At 35.8% G+C, this 21,673-nt stretch overlaps 1 protein-coding gene across 1 annotated transcript in view; it reads right to left on the reverse strand.

The window, feature by feature from the left end:
* The window catches only part of Gxylt1 (glucoside xylosyltransferase 1), a 47,441-nt gene that overhangs the window by 13,367 nt on the left and 12,401 nt on the right, over positions 1 to 21,673 (reverse strand). The window contains exons 2-7 of the mRNA XM_015493433.2: positions 19,575 to 19,667; positions 11,057 to 11,228; positions 8,119 to 8,244; positions 6,772 to 7,023; positions 1,895 to 2,018; positions 1,445 to 1,617 (exon numbers count right to left, since the gene is read on the reverse strand). Coding sequence (XP_015348919.2) covers positions 1,445 to 1,617; positions 1,895 to 2,018; positions 6,772 to 7,023; positions 8,119 to 8,244; positions 11,057 to 11,228; positions 19,575 to 19,627 — 900 coding nt within the window. The 5' untranslated portion in view covers positions 19,628 to 19,667. The remainder of the gene's footprint in view (positions 1 to 1,444; positions 1,618 to 1,894; positions 2,019 to 6,771; positions 7,024 to 8,118; positions 8,245 to 11,056; positions 11,229 to 19,574; positions 19,668 to 21,673) is intronic.

A 21,673-nucleotide genomic window follows, 5' to 3' on the forward strand; every position in this document is an offset into this window, starting at 1 on the left:
CTGGGTTTGTGGCTCAGCGGTACAGTGCTTGCATAGCATGTGTGAGGCCCTGGGTTCGATCCTCAGCACCACATAAAAATAAATTAATTAACTAAATAAAGATATTGTGACCATCTACAACTAAAAAAAAAGGAAGCCAGGATTCTAATGGTAGAGTTAAAAGGGTATAAAATATAGGGTAGAAGAAGGCAAGAAAGAGCTTGAAGGAACGGGCTAGAAGTGGAGAATCAATGAGAACACCTGACTACATGTCTGAGCTCACATCTCCTACTGTCACTGAAAGGGCTTCAAAGCAAAGACACTCTTGTAGCAATAAATAAGCCTAATATCCAGAGCCACAAAAGGACACAAGAGCACCTTTGTTGGATGACTAATTTCAGAGATAGGGCAAGGAAAGTATTAGATAAACCTAGAGTATTTTGTTGGGACAGAAAATAAAAAGGTACTCAAAAAACTATTGGGACATGTCAAAATGGCACAATACGTAGCCAAAAAATGCTCTCCAGGACAAAATCTGAAACAGCTTCAGCACCAACACAGAAGGGAAGAATATTATAAATCACTGGGGGAAGGGGAATAAGTACCAAAGATTCATACCAATTACATATAAATGAATAATAGGGCAAAAAGGGAGGGCTAGGCTCTTCCTTACAGAAGAAGGCTGAACCCAAATGATATGTGGAAGGAGTACTAGAACTGGACAATCATCAATATGCAATTGCCAGAGTAAAGACTGATCTCAGCAAGAACCAACAATGAATGCTAAATCTAGTAGGGAATCTAGGAGGGGGAAGTTGTGATAAGAAGCAGAACATCTGCATGATTTTTAAGACTGTCCCTACAAACTTCTTGCAAGAGGAAAAATTATTATATTGTGGAGAAATTAACAACATTTTGATGGAGTAATCAACATCAACAAGGGGCAGACAAAGGTGACTGCACCTGCAACACAATGTCACATGGTGCTTTGTTCAGGAGTGCACATCCTGAACCTAATCAGAGGGAGCGTCAGATAAGCAAAATAAAGAAAATTCTAATTTAAAAAAAGAGTGATGGTAGTGGCAGCGAAAGGGCGCTATTCTCCAAAAAGGCCAATATCTTAAAGGACAGTGAGAAACTGTTCCTTGATCAACAGAAAGTACATATATAAAGACACATGAAATACCAGAATCAAATTTTCAGAGTTTAATATTGGTATTATGGTTAATAAGAGAACTTATTCTTAGTAAAACACACAGGTTTTTAGGGGTGAGAGGCTAACAGGCAAATGGTTCAGAAAAACACAATGTATAGGGGGAAAAAACAATGACAAAGCAAATAAGGCAAAAATGTTAATAAGTGATGAACCTAAATAAGGGATTTATGAAAATTCTTTGCATTTTTTTTGTCAACTCTCCATAGTAAGTTTGTATGTTTTTCCAAATGGGGAAGAAAAAAAACTTACATTTCTCAGTGCTTCATAAACAGCTCTAAATGCTGGCTGCTTATCATCATGGTAAACACCTCTGTTCCCGTGAAGAATAAAGATTCCTTCATCTTCTGCTTCTTGGCAATTGCTTCCATATATACAATGATCTGGTCGATAATTCCATTGACACGGAAAAACAAAAAGGCTTTCTAATATTTAAAACAAACAAACAAACAAAAATGAAACAAATACTAATTCTATAGAATCAACATTTTGCAAAACATTTAGTTTAAAAATATAACCCTTACAAAATAAGACTTAAAATAGTATAAAATACAGTTGGCATTTAAATCTCTCCAACTAAATCATATTCAAGAAAAGTTTTACTCTGTCTCAAATATAAGTAACAACCAATAATAAGTCAATATCAATATTCTGTGATTTTTTTTTACAAATGCAAAGAACAAAAGAAATTTAAATGATTACCTGGATTATGAAAAAACATAATATTCAGTAGATCTTGATCACCCCACGTGATGTTTAATTTGTATTTTTTAAGCAATGGCATAAGTATATCTCCCCATTTTAGGTGTACAGTTGTCATATCATTCTGTTGATAAAACATTAAAGAGTCTCAGAATTCCAATTTTAAATGGCATCATGATAGTTCCTGATTCTTCCTTTAGCAACCATTACATAGGCACAAGGAGAAATGCAAACTCCTTCTGCTACAAAACCAAGTGATATTTATAACCTTAATTGTGAGAAGAGCCGTCCAGTAGGAGAGTGGAAGATAGTAAAAGATATCTGAAGTTACATGTAGGAGTAATAAGACTAATAAAATCCAGGAAAGAAAAAATAGTAATAGTTTAATTATAACGTAATCACTACTTTTTTTTTTTCTTTTGTGATGCTGGTGATCAAACCCAGGACCTCATGCATGCTAGGCAAGTGCAATATCACTGAGCTACATCACCAGTCCTACATCTCAATTTTAAGAGGAGGACCATGAAAAGGTGAAAGTTTTCAACTTAATAAGAAAAAAATTTTAATATGACTATAAATACTAATATACATGTACACTTGTTTCAAATACATTTTTTAAAAGGTCCACTGAATATACAACAAAGTTTATAGTGTCACTTCTCACAAAGGCATGAAACTTGAGAGAGAGAGCAGAGTAGGCACTTGTCCTTTGCATACATTGAATTATTTGAATGTTTATAAGAATAATTTTGCTTTGTAAATTCTAAAACCAGAAAAATCTAGTTCTAATTTCAGCAAATCTATGACCAAAATGAATACTGCATTAAGACCAATGAGCTTCATTTTAAAATTGTGTACGCTTTTGGAAGTAGATTCATTATCATTGTCGGCCTACCCATAAATATAAAATTTACAAGTGTCTATTCATATTATGCTCCAATAATGCTAGAAACTGGGAACTCATTAGTTTCCCAGGATTCATTAATCCACACCCTTTGGCAAGATGCTCATTGGTATTACTCTGCTCACATGGCTATCTACATCAACACAAACACTCCATCACATTACATCTTTCAAATACATAAAAATAGTTTGCCCTTTTCATACCAAATATTCTCTTTTCCAATAATTAATTTATGTTTTCATTTCTAAAACATTCATCTGACTGTTCTTTGCCAGTTACTAGCCACTGAGGTGCTATTCTATGCACTATGCTAAATATTCTGAATACAAAGCTGTACAAAAGATGCACCTGCCCTCAGTAGGTAAAGAAGACAAAAACACTTTACAAAGTAATATGTAGCCAGACAGGAACAGGGTACAGTAAACATACAAGGAATGTGTTCCTAAGGGCCTAGTTCACATTATTTGTTTTTTTCTCTAATTTTTTTTAAAAATAATAATTCTAATTTTTTTTAAAAAGAGAGGAAAGAAATACTCCAGTAAGGATTCAAAACTACAAATATCATAACCCAAAATAGAAAGTAATAGCTAATTAATGTGATATCATTGTCTATCAAGTATTAAGAGATACAAAGAACAAAAAGAATTTTTACTATTTAAATTTTTGCAGGGGCAAGGGATACAGGGGATTGAACCCAGGAGCACTTTACCATTGAGCTACATCCTCTAAAAAAAAATTTTATTTTGAGATAGGGTCTCACTAAGTTGCTTAGTGCCTCGCTGAGTTGCTGAGTCTGGCCTTAAACTTGTAATCCTCCTGCCTCAGCCTCCTGACTAAATTACACTTTTTAATATATGTAACTATCTGTGGGAGGTGAGAGAAATGCTGGTCAAAGGTGCAAACTTCCAGTTATAAGATAAGTAAATTCTAGAAATATAAAGTACAGTATGGTGACTAGAGTTAATAATACTAACACAGATACCTGCAATTTAAGAAGAGAAAGTTTAAGTGTCCTTTCACTCCAGACACACAAATGGTAACTCTGAGTGGTAACAAATGCATTAATTTGACTGCGGTAGTCAGTACATTGTTTATACATATATTAAATCATCATGTTATACATCTTAAATATACAATATACAACTGGCTATTGAGTTATAAAACTAGTCATTGTTTCCTATCCTTATAGTTTATTACTGCTAATAACTTGTGTCAATTCAACATTTTTTAATAAAATGTTTTTGAAAAACCTTTAAAAAATAAAAATATGTTACAATATCAGGTTGGAACTAACCAGCCATGAAGAGTGAGAACTTGGTGATAACAAAGCAAATAAATACTCTAAAATAAAATCTTTATCCTAAAGGGGTAATCTTGTGCCTTTCCATGTGATAAGAATTATGGGATGACATCCACATATCTGTTTGTAACAATATGGGAAGTAATTGGAAATAATTCAGTTGTATGGCTAAAAATATAAAACTTTAGATGGGAAAATAAATTTAAAATCCATAAAATGTATGGAATCATCTCAGGAATCATAAATACAACAATATTTGAAAATGAAGCAAATCTGAACATGGTTTCACAGGCCAATAATAGGTCATCTGTAACATACAGCAGTAGGTCTGAAGTAAACTGGACCTACTGAACTAGTGTGCAATCAATTCTCTCATCTTTTTTTTTAAGTCATTAATGCACAGAAGAAAAGAAAGTTTGAAAGTTTAGAGATTATTTCAACTCCATTTCTACATTTCTAACTAGCTACAACATACCACAAACAAAAGGAAAAGTGAAATGGGAGAAACAATTGAGGTATTTAAGAACAGCATCTAATTAAGAAGCAAGAAAAAATAGTAATGGACTTAAAATTATATAGCTATATTTTAATTTTTTAAATCAAATAATATTATAATAAACTATCTCTAGTTCTTTGCAACACTAAATTTCTCAAAATTCTATAAATTTCAAATGCAGTTACTGAGCAGTACATTATTTCTTAGCAGATAATCTTACAGCACCATCTTCTGGTATAATATTACCAAGCATAGTCTAACAATCACAAAATCAAAATCATGTTATAATGCCAGTTTTACTCAGTAACACATCATGGACCATGAAATTTAAAAATTCAAAATACAGTAACAAACTGGATACCTAAAGATGTTTGTTCTGTGTTAAGAAAGAGCAGAAGTCACCTAGCACTAGTCTCGTTAATGCATTCAATTCTGGGAGAAAAAAACTGAGATGGAATCAAGATTTTCTAAAGGTTCAGAAACTGGAAGGCTAAGAGAATGAGGCTTACTAGAGTAATAGGATGTAAGGGCAATCGGTACTATTAAGACTTCCCAGGCTGGCCGGGTACAGTGGCACAATCCCAGAGACTCAGAGAACTGAGACACGAGGATCACACGTTTGAGGTCAGCCTGGGCAACTTAGAAAACCTCTGTCTCAAAATGAAAAATAAAAAGGACTGGGGATGTAGCTCAGTGGCAGAGTGCCCCTGGGTTCAATCCATAGTACTGGGTGAGGTGGAAAGAAGATAGTTCTAAGACTGAAACGCTGACACGCGGTGGTGATTGCTACAAGCCATACAGCCGCCCATACCAAAGGAAAGAAGGAAAAACTCTAAATGAAGCAAAGATTTAAATCCAGCATGTACAAGGGATAAATAAATTCAACAATGTAAATTCTATCCACCAGAAATCAGAAAAATATGAGATAGGGCTGGGGTTATAGCTCAGTGGAAGAACACCTGCCTAGCATTCATGAGGCCCTGGGTTCAACAACGACAAATGAAAGAAGGAAAGGAGGGGTGGAAGGGAAGAAGGGAAGAGAGAAAACCATATAACAAATAAGCCCATATAGATAGCCATGTAAACATATACAGAGACTCACAAGACGTAATATCCCTTAATGTTTAATTTAGTCCTAATTAGTTAGAAAGGAATAAATGGTGGGTATTTGCTCAGAAGGTACTGTTTTTAGCTAACATTTAAAATCTGCTCCCTCAGACTGGGGAGGCAGCTCAATGGCAGGGCATCTGCAGAACATGGCCAGGCTCCCGATTTAACCCCAAGCACAGCAAAAAAGAAAACAAAGAAGAAAAGAAAACCTGCTTACTATGTGCCATGCTCTGTACTAAACATTTTTAATTAATTTCTTTTAAACTAACTCAGATAAGTCCATTTACTATCTCTGCTTTTCGCTGAGAGAACTGACGTTCAAAAGCTAACTAACTGGCCAGTGGTTAAGAAGTACCCTGGTGGCAAAGCTATACAGAAAGCCAATTTGACTTCAGAGTCCACAAACTACAATGACTTACAACTTACTGTACTCAAACTAACCTGCCTAAACTTTACTCAGAACATAGTGATGATTCAGAGTACATCATCAGTGAAATTAAATAATCTGACTCTTCTACTGATCCCACAATTTGATGAGAAACACACACGGATGTTTTTAACTTTCAATATAGCAGCATAATACAACATTTATATATGTCAGCCACCGTTTTCACTCATTTAATCCTCACAAAAAGCCCTAGGACACTGGTACTGTCATGCCACCATTCCACTTCACAGAGAGAAAACTTAAGCCTGGAGATATAATCAAAATGTAACCAAAATAACTGAATAACAAAAAAAGGTGCCAGGCCAACAGCTGTAGTCTACATCCTTAACCACGACCCTGTGTTGCCCTAAAAAACATCACACTTCAGGTTCCAGTGTCCTGCAGGGAGAGTCAGGGTGATGGCGCCCACTGTCTAGCACCCTGCCCCTGCTCTTCACCATCTAGTTCCACCCAGTCCATTAAAGAGCACACTGTGGCCACTTTTTTCTTCAATAATTCTATGTAAATAGAAAAATTCTGAATAGTCTGGATTTTAATAAAAGGAAACTAAACTATAAAGCAAATAATTTCAAAAGAAAACCAGAAAAATATCAGCCAAGCACCCGCCTCAGCGATTCACCTTGAAGTACTTCCTTCTCATCCGCGTCATGTTCATCAGCATTACTCCAGAGTTCACTCCGGTCTTCCCATAGTATGGATGCCTGGCAAAGCGATTGTACCATCCAATTCGAGGCTCCTCATGTTCTGGGGCCATTGCAGCAATTTGTGTGGAATTGAATTTCTTTAGTAAAGACCAAATATCATCAACTGGTCGTAAAAAAAGGATATCAGTGTCGACATACAGTAGCGAATCAACTTCTTTCAGGATTAACTGTAAGGAGAGATATTTGAAACATTAACTATGTATTGATTTAATTTAAAAACATAAGAGGATTTAATTATAGAAAATATACCAAAGAGATAAGCTAACTAACATTAATTTTTTTAAGTAATTTTTCCTAAATCTGTCATTTTTGAAAACAACATAAAGAAGATACTATGCTAACTTTCATATCAACTTTCAAGAAGCTAAGCAAACAAACCAAAGCCAAAAATTCAAAATTAACAATTGGGAAGATAAAAGCATTATCCTCAAAAGATCAGAAAAGGAATGTTTTTCACAATGAAAAAAATAACATTAACATATGGTAGATTCTTATTTCAAATCTAAATTTCCAATCATGAAAAAGTAAACCAATACAAATTAAGATCTTCTGAATTTGTCCCCCTCAGCCTATGACATCAACCCCACATCACTTGGTATCAACTAGTAAGAGTCATAAAACCAAACTGGAAGCCAGCCTTCCAGTTCCAGAGTCGTTGGTCTTATTTCCATGCTTACTATCTCCTGATAAGTAAAAGAAAATGTGCACTTAGGAAGGGTGAAGAATTGTCTTAGAAGAAAAAAAAAATTGGCCATGCTGCACTTTTTGAGAGACACTGTGTCTCCTACATGTACCTTCCACAGAGACGTTCAAGGATAATTCCCCAAGCTGTATGTGCAGTCTGCAACCTAAAGTTAATACTGTCAATGTACATCACTGGCATCAGACCTGGCTCCATTAACATCTGACCTCTATTCCTTCTTAAAGAGAAAACCATTCAAAGCAACTGAATGAGTTACACTTATAAGAAACATTATTTTGACAAGAATTACTAAAAATTTATTTATTTTTGTGTGGAACGGGGATGGAATCTAGGACCTCACATATCCTAGGCACTCTACCACTAAGCTACATCCTAGACCCCAAATTTTTCATTTTTAACATCATTTTTATTATAGTTTTGACTTACTCTATATAAATTTTTTTCTAAATATCACATGCACATGTGTATTTGTTTAATTAGATTTATATATTAACTCCTCATAAATAATCAGTGTAAAAGTAAGTTTTAAAACAACAACATTGTGGCAGAAAAAACTTACTGGCAAGAATAACCTCTGGGAAGCACATGGTTTAAAGAGTTTTTTCCACTCCGCTGCATTCTCACTTGGAAAGGTAATGGGGTATAAAGTGTAATTAAATGTCTGTAGAAATGACCAACTGTCAAGCTGAAAAATAAAAAATAATATTTTCTTTAAAAAGAAACCAGTTTAGATTTGTTTTACTTTCAATTTGCTCCATAATATCATAAACCAATAGTTTAAAACAAAAGAGCTAAAAATTAAGATCATGTACATCTTATGTTATACATTGAAAAGAAAGAACTCTTCCGTCATTGTCCTTGTTTTTATTCAAAGCCTAAAAGTCATAGTAATATGCCAGAAAGACTTCACCCTTCAGATCCAAGACACAATCAATTTATGAGGGTATGAACCAAAAATATTAGAAAGTTGAAAGAGCTTTGCAAGCTTTCATGTCCCTTAACTTTACATAAGTACATACTCTGAATCCCTAAACAAAATAAGGTCAGAAAAATTAGGTACTAATCTTATTAGCAAAATATGTATAATAAAAATGTTTACACTCAAAGTCAGACTAACATAAAACTAGTTTGTCCATTTATATATAGTTTCAATGTGCATGAGAATTCTTGACAAAAAAATATTCTGATAATTATACATCCAATGACAGTTCTTTAAAAATTATAAAAAGAAAAATATACCTAAAAATCTATAATGAACATACTCCTTGAACTGTTTCAAACTCAGGTAAACACTTACTATCTATTACTTTTGCTTCAACAGAATTGTTTTTGATTAGTTTTTTGGGTTTTATTTTGATTTGCTGTTGCCCAGGCTGGCCTCAAACTCCTAAGCTCAAAGGATCTTTCTGCCTCTGCCCCCTGAGTAGCTGGGACCACAGGCACATCCACCAGTCTATCAGGCCTGGCTTTCAAATTGTTGATTCAAAGTACCCAAAGAGCAGCCAGAGACAATGAGGAGGAGGGGATGGCACGGCAGGAGACTAACTAGTTTCTATAGCAGGTTGTTTTAGAAAACAATCCATATAAAGATGATCTTTCTGAGTTATAATTGTGTTTAAGGAATTTTAAAAATTAATATATTCCAACATAGTTTATGTGAATACCTGCATCAATACTCTGCTTTGGTGTCTCTGTTGATTATTTTAAAAGACCAACCTTTTTATTTTGTCTCCCAACTTAGAGACCCTTTCAATACAAATTTCAAAATAAAATCTTTTGCATAAAAATGCAAAATGCAAAAAGAAAACTTCTAACATTACAATATTTAGTTATTTTTTGATACGAAAAGCATGTCCCATCAAATAGTTGATATTCTTTCATCAAAAGCAAAACCAAACATTTTTAGGATTGCTTATTATAATCAAAGAAAATCTAAATTTCAAAACGTGGTATAGAGGCTACATCTAAAGTGAAAGAATTAATGATTTACTTTTTTAAAATTACCTTTTCAAGTGTTTCCACAATGAGTAGCAGTAACTTATACAACAAGATTTATTTTTATTTTTTAAAAACAATAAAATAATCCAAAGAGATCAAGATCACTAAAGTATGTAACAAAAATGTAGATGCCAGAAATATTTTCAAGTTAAGTAAATTTCTATACCTCTTGGAATCAAAGATTGAGACAGAAAAGTAAAAGACTTGAAATCACAAGTGGTATTTTTCCCTTGACATGCAAAATGAACTAAAAAAATAGACCAAGCATCAAAATCCAAATAAGGTTGAAAGTATAATTTAGTGGGTGTGGGGCTGGAGAATGAGAGAGAATTAACAGTCTTTAGCATATCACCATATCACAAATAAGTTCTCTTAAGAGAATATCATGCAAAGCGAAATAAGCCAATCCCAAAAAAAAACAAAGGCAAAATGTTTTCTCTGATAAATGGATGCTGATCCACAGTGTGTGTGGTTGGAGGGTGGGGTAGGGAAGAATGAAGGAACTCTGGATTGTGCAGAGGGGGAGTGAGGAGCTATAGAAATGGGAAGGATAGTAGAAAGAGACAGACATTATTACCCTATATACATGTAGAGCCAGAGGAATGAGAAGTTGTGCTTCGTTTGTGTACAATGTGTCAAAATGCATTCTACTGTCATGTATCACTAATTAAAACAAATTTTAAAAAATTTTTTAAACACAAAAAATAAAAATGTTCTCCCTGTATCTGATCTCCAATCCTTTCTTTAAAAAATATTTTTTAGTTGTATATGGACACAATACCTTTATTTGATTTATTTATTTTTTTTGTGGTGCTGAGAATTGAACCTAATGATGCTCTACCACTAAGCCACAAACCCAGACCCTGATCTCCAATTCTTGCACAGTAATTCTTGTTCTTGTTAAGGTTACAAAGCTGCCCTGATTAAAAAGTACATTATCTACCCTAATAGTTAGGCATGGCCATATTGACTAAATTCAGACAAAGAGAATACTGGATTGGCAGAAATGTCACAGCTCTGCCTAAAAGTATCCTTAAAGATAGGGAAGGGATTGCCCTTCTCCACTCATTCCTCTCTCCTCATTTAGAAAGACTACAGGTGTGACAGCTAGAACTTGAGTACACATCTTGGATCATGAGGTTGAAGCCTCATACTGAAAATGACTCAGCCAAAATCAGGAAAAAACAGAGCCCCTACTACAGAGGCTACTTTTATATGTGAGAGTAATAAACTTGTATCTCGTTAATCAAAATATCCTGGAACCGTAGTAGGTAAATTAAAATCTTCATGCGTGGCAAAGGACTTTAAGTTGCCTACTCCTGTTCACAGACAAACCTTCCTCTGGACTCCTAGGGGAGATAACTACAAGGAATACTCTCCAGTCTAGGAGGACAGAGTTACAGAAAAAATATTTTTGCACAATGAAGGAATAAAACAAAACTAGTATACTGTATATTAATATTCAACTCTATGACCTTGACTAAGGCTCAAATACTTACTCTGTCTTTAAAGCTATCATGTAGTTGGTCCTCAGCAAAAATATGGAACTGAAGAGGTTTGATGCTGAAAATGATAGCTGACTTCAGCATGGTCAGAGTTTCTTCCAGTCTTTCACCACAGGCAACTACAGCAAGATGCATTTTCTCAGGAGGCTCTATTTTCAGACTGTACCTAAGAAGAAAGAAAAACATATTTTCCAACAGTGTTAGCACATTTACAGGAATATGGTGTTTTTTAACCATGTTCAAAAACAGAAGTTCAAAACTTCTATTTAAAAAGGCAAAATAAATAAATAAATTACAATGCAGAATCAATCAATCATATATTTCTGTACTTTCTCTACCGATGTTGCTCACTAGGAATCACTGAATACAAAAAAATTAATCCTTTCTCACTTCTCCCAAAAATACATGACAGCATCACTGTCACTGCCATGTAGGATATAAGTTAATTCATTACTCATTCTGGATACCTTAGGGCCTGAGGGCTTAATTCTCTCAAGGAGCCTGTGGAAGAAAAAAAAAAAAAAAACCTTAAAACATTCTTATTTCATCTAAACCCTTCCCACACCAACTTCCACTAAACAGCAGATCCCTGTGAAGCAAATCAGCCATAATTTCATCCATAAATATTTTGGTATTACATCTAGCCTTAAACCATGGCCGATAACAAGAAATTTCCTTTACATACTATTTTTAAATGTCACACATTCGGTCCCATTGACCACATATTCAGCAAGACGCAAACATTTCTAAGAAGACCTAAAACATACCAGCACTAATGTGTCTTTGTGGAAGGAGAGATGTCCTGAGTACATCATGGCCAACATTGCCACAACCCCTTCCAACACAGAGTAGCACAGACTCCAGGCTTAAGGGGCCCAAAACCTCCTTGACTCTGCTGTGCCACTGCTCTCACTCCGCTGGTGTGGGTATGGCTGGGTCTTGCTTAGTGCCCTCCATCCATTCCCACCAACAGTGTTAAAAACAAGTGGGACCCCTTCCCTTCCTTTGTCTGTACCCTCTGTCCCTTCCCCTCTTTCTGTTGAGCCCACCAGTTCCTAACATGGAACCTGTATTTATGACAGGGGACATGAACCCAGTTCTCTCAAAGAAGTAGAAGCCAAAGAGAAAATTGAAGATAAGGAAATCAAAACACAATAATTGTACAGAACTCTGCCACCTCATCTTCCTTAGTAACTGCCTCCAACTCTGGTGGTAAAACATCATTAAAACATCATGATCTGAGAATCTTCATTACTATATCAGATTGCTTAACTGGCCATAACAAGATCTAACCCGCAAATCAAAAACTAAGAAAAGATTTTAGACATAAACTATAATGGTCCTATGTTGTGCACAAAATTCTCCACATATGGAAATAAGTCTAGTAAACCTTCCTCCAGAGGAAAAACTCCCCGCTAACTCAGTCCCAGGGACGACTCCTTCCAGGCCTTTTAGCAAGAGCTGTTTTGGTCACACTGCCAGCACTCTTTCTACCAATCTCTGCAGGGATGCTGTCAACCACATTACATTTTTTCTTTCTTTAGGTGTTCCTTTTCAGTAAAAGCAATCAATGATAGCACAGACTCCAACACTTACATTGACAAAACAAAACATATTTTAAAAATGTCTTTACCCACACCCCAAGAAGAGGAAACTCAATTGTAACTCGAAGAAATATAAAATAAACCATACACAGTGGCACACACATGCACTCCAGCGACTTTGGATGAGGCAAGAGAATTTCAAGTTGGAGGCCAGACTCAGCAACTTAGCAAGACCCTATCTCAAAATAAAAAATAAAAAGAGATGGGGAGTACTCAGAGGTAGGGCACCCCTGGGCTCAACCCCCAGGGGGTTGGAAAAAAGCAATCTAGGCTTCTACACTAAGGAAGCGATAACTAAAATTTATCTTAACAGTCATGGGAAGCAGCCATTCATTCTGGAAGAATGGTCTACCAACCATTCTACCAACAGAACGGTCAACTCTATTTAAGAATAGTCTAATTTTAACCATTGTATGAATTAATATCCTTATGGGTTTAAAGAAATGTTATCCAAAAAAATTTAAAAATCAAACCTATTTTTCTATTTAATTTGAAGAAATTCTTTGGATAACTCAAAGATAATACCAGGGGTTCCCATGGTTAAATGTGGCATAACCTGAGCACCAAAAGTGTTACAGTAATGAGCAACATATCAGATGTAAAAAATGAAGCCATGACTCCAAATAATATTAGATAAAGGAGCGAGGGGAGGGAACCTTCTGTTTTAAAGATGAATACTAGCTGGGTACGGTGGCACCTGCCTGTAATCCCAGTGGCTGGGAAGGCAGAGGCAGGAGGATCACAAGTTCAAAGCCAACCTCAGCAAAAGCAAGATGTTAAGCAACTCAGTGAGACCCTGTCTCTAAAAGAAATACAAAATAGGGCTAGGCATATGGCTCAGTGGTCAAGTGCTCCTATGTTCAACCCAGTACAAAAAAATAAAAAAAGATAAACACCAAACGATAAAAGCAGAAAGAATGACATAATTATATAATCACTATCTTGCAATCATTTTTTTTTTAAATACCTTCATTCTATTGATTCATTTGTATGTGGTGCTGAGGATTGAACCCAGGGCCTCACACGTGCTAGGCAAGCACTGTACCGCTGAGCTAAGCCACAAGCAACAAGGTATTTTCTCACTTATTACAAAGAGGATAAAGATACTGCTACAGTATAGAAACGGGAGAATATAACTGCAACCATGTGATCAGATCTAGCCAATAAATGTTAAGCTCATGACATCAGCTGTCTTCTGACAGTATGATCAAAGAAGACTATCTCCTATGCAGTAAACTGGTCCCCAATCCTAAATCTAACCATGAGGAGACAGGCAAATACAAATTAAGGGCCATTCTGCAAAACACAACAAAAATGTCATATCACAAAAGACACCATTACCACTACCACACCCCCCAAAAGGCCAGAGAATAGTTCTAGGATAAAGAATACCAAGTAGATATAATAGCCGAGTGCAATGTATGATCCTTGACAGGGTACTAAATGGGAAGGAAAACCTATAAAGGCAATTAGCCGGGCGTGGTGGCGCATGCCTGTAATCCTAGCAGCTCGGGAGGCAGAGGCAGGAGGATCGTGAGTTCAAAGCCAGCCTCAGCAAAAGCAAAGCACTAGGCAACTCAGTGAGATCCTGTCTCTAAATAAAATACAAAATAGGGCTGGGCATGTGGCTCAGTGGTCAAGTGCCCCTGAGTTCAATCCTTGATACCCCCCCCCCAAAAAAAAGAGAAAAGAAAAAAGAAATATATGTTCTATCAGTATTAAATAATGTGAAGTGACAATTTTATTATGGTTATATTGGAAAATGCCCCTGTTCTTAGAAGATAAATGCTAACTACATGTATTTAGGGGTAAGCCATATGGCTACAGTTCCTTCAACTGGTCTAGCCAAAGAAAACGTCAAAATGTGACTAAGAAATGAACAACTAAGTAAGGATGCATGACTACACTATTCTTGAAACCTTGTGGACTTTAGACTTCTCAGAGCAAAAAGTAGGAGAGGGGAAGCACACAAAAAAGTTAGTACTTAAAGAATGTTTTGAATGACAAATTCTAATACAAATACTGTTAACAGATTTCAAACCCCTAGAAATTGCCTTCTAAGTTTATGAAAATTTCTACTAGCGGAATTATAACAACTTTTCTTCTCAATTTTTATTCAGGCAGCATGGATGGCTTCCAGTGTTTTCTTGTAGCCTATTAAGTTAGTATGCTCTCTATAAATAAATGATGTATAATATTTAGAATAGGAAATAGCATTAAAATGAAGTATATAAAGTCAAATAACAAAATAAAATTTCTAATAACAATCTCCCCAAACTAAAAAATACCTACATGTATCTTTAAATACTTGTGATTGAACAAATGGAAAACCATATTTTCAACAGCAGAATGAGTCGGACATAACTTTCCTATGTGTACATACGAATACATGACCATTGTAACTTCACATCATGAATAACCACAAGAATGGGAAGTTATACTTCATGTATGTATGATATGTCAAAATACATTCTACTATCATGTACAAAAAAGAGCAATTTTTTTTTTAAAAATTATAACATAGAAAAAAAGAAAAGAAAACCAGATTTTGAAACACTAACAATAATATCCTTAAGGTCTAACTTTAAAAAAAAAATTCCTATTAAAAAAAGACTTGTAAATTGAGCTGCTATAAACATTGATGTGGCTGCATCACTATAGTATGCTGATTTTAAGTCCTTTGGGTATAAACCAACAAGTGGGATAACTGGGTCAAAAGATGGTTCCATTCCCAGTTTTCTGAGGAATCTCCATACTGCTTTCCATAGTGATTGCACCAATTTGTAGTCCCACTGGCAATGTATGAGGGTACTTTTTTCACCACATCCTCACCAACTAGGAAAGAATAGCATTACCTTAGATTAGGATTAGGTAGAGGGAAGTGATGGGAGAGGAGGGGAAGGGATATGGGGGGAGGAAAGATAGTAGAATGAAACAGACATTATTACTGTATGCATACATATGTCATGTATAACTAATTAAAACAATTGTTTTTTTTTTTTGTTTTTTTTTAAAAAAGGACTTCTGAGGCTGGGGTTCTGGCTCAATGATAGCTTGCCTAGCATGTGTGAGGCACGGGATCTGAGTCTCAGCACCACATATAAATAAATAAAGGTCCATCAACAACTAATATTAAAAAAAAAAAAAAAAAAGGATTGTAGCTAGGGATGTAGCTCAGGAACTGTGGCTAGGGATGGTAGCGTGCTTGCCTAAGCATGCATGAGGTCCTAGGTTCAATTCCCAGCACCACAAAAAGGGAGAAAAAGGTTGGGGGGGGGGGGTTCTTTTGAATTATCATACAAGGTAAACTAAGGAGTTGAATATAAATCACTTTTGAAACAAAATACTTACCAAAATTCTTCGTGATTTTTATACAAAAATCATGATAAGAAAATCTTAAAATCTAACATGCAATATAAATAAGCATTAACTTCTAAAATAAAATCTTAAATAGTGGTTTAAAATATCCCACCTTTGACCACAGACTCCATGAATCCAAAAATCAATTCCCATAATACTCAAGAAAGATTAAATAGTGTAAAGAAAATATTTGTTATCAATGGCTAAAACAGAATAATATTGTTCTAAGTGTTCATTAAAAACTCAGTAATACAGACAATATATATAACAAAATATTTTTAAAAGCTAAACAAGTATGGAAATACCATCAAGCAATAGTGAACTAAATCCAAATAATAAGCTAACACTTTATTCTAATAAGTGGCAAAATTATGACATCCAATAATGCAAAGGTTATGATGACCCCAGTACATACATAATGCTGGTGCTGACTTGTATCCATGAAATTTTTTATAACATACTTAGTGTGTTCTCATTCTTTTTAACAAATTTTTTAACTCTTGTGTTTTATATTTCCTAGTTAGATTTTTTACCTTTTCATTACAACAGACTCTTATCAGTTTCAACATATTAGTTTTTTTATGACTTGAACTTTTTTTAAAAAAATAGTTCTTTTAAAATATTTAATCTTGGTGGATGTTGTAGCACATACATGTAATCCCAGTGACTCAGAAGGCTTAGGCAAGAGGATCACAGGTTTGAGGTCAGCCTCAGCAACTTAGCAAAATCATAAACAACTTAGTGAGACCCTGTCTCAAAAAATTAAAAGGACTGGGAATGTAGCTCAGTGGTTAAGCAACTCTGGGTTTAATTCCCAGTACCATTTTTTTTAAATTTAAATTAAATTTTTAAAAAGCATGGGAATTGCTTAAGTAGAAAACACCAGGACTACTAAGGAGGTTTACTACACAAACGTTTGAACCAGTCTCAAAGTGTTGGGGAAACTGTCCCATAGCAACGATCCTCTTGATCATGGTATTCACTGGTCACCCAACACCTTTCTAGGCATGGGGTTTCAACACCACGTGCTATCACTCGGCCAAGGGCAGAAGTAGATAAAGATTCATAATTACAATAGATAAAGTATAAGAGCTCAGGGGATGTGGAAAAGGGAAGTACAGTCAGCAGTGAAGGAAGATGACACAGTGTGGCACCAAGTGATGAGCAGGACAGCACAACAGCTAGGGAGCAGAAGGGCAGAGGTAGCCAGAAGCAGTGACATTAAAGCAGACACACAAGAAGAACCAATGAGTGCTTATGTGTGGACAAAACCAGTCACAAACCATAATTTAAAACACAGAAAAGGAAGATCTGAGAAGCTAGGCCACGAATTCAAGTTTGAAAATGAGTCTCTGAGACATCCGAACCTGCAAAGTAAAAATTACCAACATGCAGCTAGAAATACTGGTCCCTGAGAGGAACTTGAAGTGGAGACATCAGTTGCCTATGTTCATGAATAGCTAGATAGGAAGTTTATTCTTTTTTCTTTCTTTCTTTCTTTTTTTTTTTTTTTTTGGTTTCTAGAGAATGAACCCTGGGGTACTCTACCACTGAGCCACATCCCCAGTCCTTTTTATGTTTTATTTTGAGATAGGGTCTCAGGAAGTTGCCTGAGCTAGTCTCAAACTTTTGATCCTCCTGCATCAGCCTCCTGAGTAGCAGGGATTACGTGCATGCACAACCATACCCAGTTTTGCTATTGTTGTTTGTTTTTTTTTAAATAAAGAAAGCCAGTAGGTGGGTACTCTTATAAGTTTCCTGGCGATGGGCAAAATAAATTGGCAAAGGCTTGAAGTTTAGCAAAGATGGGAGGAAAGGAATGCTAATCAAAAGGTACAAAGTTCCAGCCAGAGAGGATTAAAAAGTTTCAAGATTAATTGCACTGCAAAGTGACCACAGCTACTAGTAATTTATTGTTTCAAAATTGCTAAAAGATTTTACATGTTCTCACTATAAAAATAATGATAAATGTAAGGTGACAGATGTTGATTAGCTTGATATAATCATTCCACACCCTATGCACAGATCAGAACATCACATTGTACCCTTTAAATGGAAATAATCATTGTTAGTTTAGATAAAAGCCTAATTTTTTTTAAAGAGAGAGAGAGAGAGAATTTCTTAATATTTATTTTTTAGTTTTTGGCAGACACAACATCTTTGTTTGTATGTGATGCTAAGGATCGAACCCGGGCCGCACGCATGCCAGGACAGTGCACTACCGCTTGAGCCACATCCCCAGCCCAAAAGCTTAAATATTTTAAATGCAACTCTTCCTACCTAGAAAGCTTTACCTCCCCCATCCTTGAACCAGGCTAATTTTCTGTTCATCAACTGGTCTCCCACTATAGAAAACCTTCCCTGATGTCTTGTGACTCATCACAGCTATAAATTATCTCCCTCTAATGTAATTTCAAGCTCACTACTGTATACACTAGAATGAAAGCTCCAAAAGGATGGACCCACATTAACCTTACTCAGGAGCAGTCATTAGTACCAACAATAGAGTCTGATAAACAGAATGAGTAGAATCGAAGTTTAAATTAATAATAAAAATACAATAGCCAGGCATGGTGGTGCATGCCTATAATTCCAGGGGCTTGGGAGGCTGAGATAGAAGGATCTCAAGCTCAAAGCCAGCCTTAGCAATGTAGTGAGGCCCTAAGCAACTGGTTGAGACCCTGTATCTAAATAAAATACAAAAAAGGGCTGAGGATGTGGTTCAGTGGTTAAATGCCCTTAAGTTCAATCCCCAATACTACTACTACTACTACTACTACTACTACTAATAATAATAATAATAATAATAATAATAGATGACTCTCAAAAGAAATTTACTCTCTGGAAGGGCATTTTCACTAGCCCTACTACTATCTCAGGGAAATAGTCTGAAAGCTACAGCCTTATCCAATTCCTATTCCTATCAATACTTGTTTCTCTTATTGAAGATTAGAACAGGAATGGATCCAAGAGGTCAGCCAATCCAGTACCTTCTTTATACAAAAGTTAACAAAGCCAAATTCTGCAATAATTTCAAAGGGCAATAAACGATGTCATATTATTTACTCCTTCGGTAAATTTGTCTTTATCATCACATTCCCCTATATTCAATCTCTCTGCTAAAAATTAATATAATCCTTCCCAATCGTCCCATCCACCCATGTTTTTTCAATATACCAGCTTTAAATTAGGTAACTGCAATATATATGTGCATACCATGTGTATGTGTGTATATATATATCTAGACACACACACCTGTTTATCACCTGTTATCTAAGGTTAGATCATAAATTCTCCTAAAAATAATGGTTTACCTTAATAACATCTAAAAATATTTAGACTATTTCTATACAGAATGTACTAAAAGTTAGTGATAACCATAAATAAGAAAAAGGAATAGAAAATCCAATCAGAAATGAATTATTTACTTGTATAATATTAAGTTATAGGAAAAGAAACACTTTCATGTTCTATTACAGTGTGAGGTTTTAGTATTTACTATCTAATCTTACCTACACTGATCTATCAATTAAATATTAAGTGCCTACCTAAAAGCCGCTTCCCAAAAGCAGTTCATTCCACAAACATCAGAGGGCAGCATCCAATAGGGATTCCAGTAACACAGAGAGAAATCTTTACACCTAACAGAGCAAGACAGAAATAAGAGTCCTATGTGAGTATTTCAATTGGTAACTAACAAGGAATTTACTGAGTAACACGATAACTTACTGTTCTATTTTACAATAACAACAACAACAACAAAAAAAAAAACCCTGCAAATCTAAGTTGCTATGTGAACTTGAAGATTTATTTTTTTCTAGAAAATTGATTTCTCCCTTATTTAGGGTCCTATTATTTATTTATTTATTTGGTACTGAGAATTTAACTCAGGGGTGCTTTACCACTAAGCTACATCGCTTTAATTTTTTTTCTTTTTTTTAATTTTGAGGCAGGCTCTTACTAAGTTGCTTAGGGCCTCACTAATTTGCTGAGGCTGGCCTCAAATTTGTAATCTTCCTGCCTCTGCCTCCTGAGTCATAGGTGTGTACCACTGTGCCTGGCAAGTTACCACTATTTTAAATAAAACTTTATAACCTTTAGTTTAGATTATACTACAAAATGGAAAACAGTTTTCTAATCAGGAACTCTCTTCATATATTAAAATTCTCCCCTCAGATGACACATACAATATCTAATTTTTTCTTCATGGACTATGCATACAAACCTAGAACAAAATCCATTTCATCCAAAAAATTTTTGCTTATCATGAATTCAAATTAAAATGTCCCAAATTTCTGGTGGAAAGGGAAAAAACGATCTTTAAACACTTTTAAATGAACCCTCAACTCTAGCTACTTGCATGGTGTTTTAAACTAAAAAAATAAGAAATCATGCTAATATTCACGGCTCAGTTTCATTTTTACATTATTTCGGTTTCACTATATCACACAGCTAAAATGGAGGATCAAGTATGGTCCTCCTTCTTAAGATTATAGGGTAGAGCTTTAAAAAAGCCCCATGTTACAAAAAGTATGTTCTTCACCATTATTTCTTTTCAAAACAATCATCTAAAATTCACTACAATGGAGGTCTGGGTACTGACGAATGTGTGTATGAAGTCAGGGTGAAACACTCAACTAGGCTACTTCCAAACTCATTACTGCCGCAGTCTGGCTGGGCACAATCAGGAGCCACTTGTCAAAAGAAACTAACTTTATTTTTAGAACCACACACGCCAAACAAAACAGCCTCTCAGGAAAAACCCTCAGAGCCTCAACTGCCACCACCGCCTTTCCACAAGCCTCTCTCTCCCACACAAGCTTCTCTCCACCTCCCACAATCCTCCTGCTCTTGAGGCCGATTGGCTGGGTCACGTGGGCGGAGCCAAAAAAGTCCCCCAATGAGCAGCTCCGTGGTCTGAAAGGGCAGGGAAACAGCCCAATGAGCATCACCGCAGAGGAGCCAATCAGCTAGATGTTGCTGGGGCCGCTGTGAGCCAATCATCAGCCGGCAGCTGGAAGTTTGCTGGGGCCCCTTCGGCTGTGGCTCTCAACATCTCCCCCTCTCTGTTTAAACAAAAAGCATGTGGCTTAGGGACCGTGCCTGCCTTAGGTTGTCCAATAGTACATATGGTCCTTACCCGTTAGGTTGGTACCATTGCAATTGGATCTTACCCGTCACTGACTACTGGTCCAGTGTACAGCCACACCTGTGGGGAGGTCTTTGTACCAGCCGGGGGGGTGAGGTTCTTTGCCTCACCTCTGTTGGCCCCCAAATTTTAGCTGAACAATCATGACAAGCAGAAGGGAGGAAGATACACCAAGCCAATTGACGGCTCCTTTTGGAAAAATTGTACCACCGATGACATCATCAGCAAAAATACCCCAACACTACCGCAAGTCGCTGCACCAACAGATAGTTCACAATGCATACCGGTGAGTTCACAATGCATACAAGTGATACATAGTCCAGGCAAGTTCTGCAAGCAGTTCAGTGATGGCTATTGCAGAAGCTGTAGATTGGTTTTATCTTTGTCTTCACCAGCACTGGGATGAAGATAGGAATTCTGGCAATAATGGCTAAAGAAAAAATTATGTAACATTACAGAAGGCACTAAAAGAAAACAATTTTCTTAACAATTTACATT

The sequence above is a fragment of the Marmota marmota genome, unplaced genomic scaffold, assembly GCF_001458135.2.
Source record: "Marmota marmota marmota unplaced genomic scaffold, marMar, whole genome shotgun sequence".
NCBI classification, from domain to species: Eukaryota; Metazoa; Chordata; class Mammalia; order Rodentia; family Sciuridae; genus Marmota; species Marmota marmota.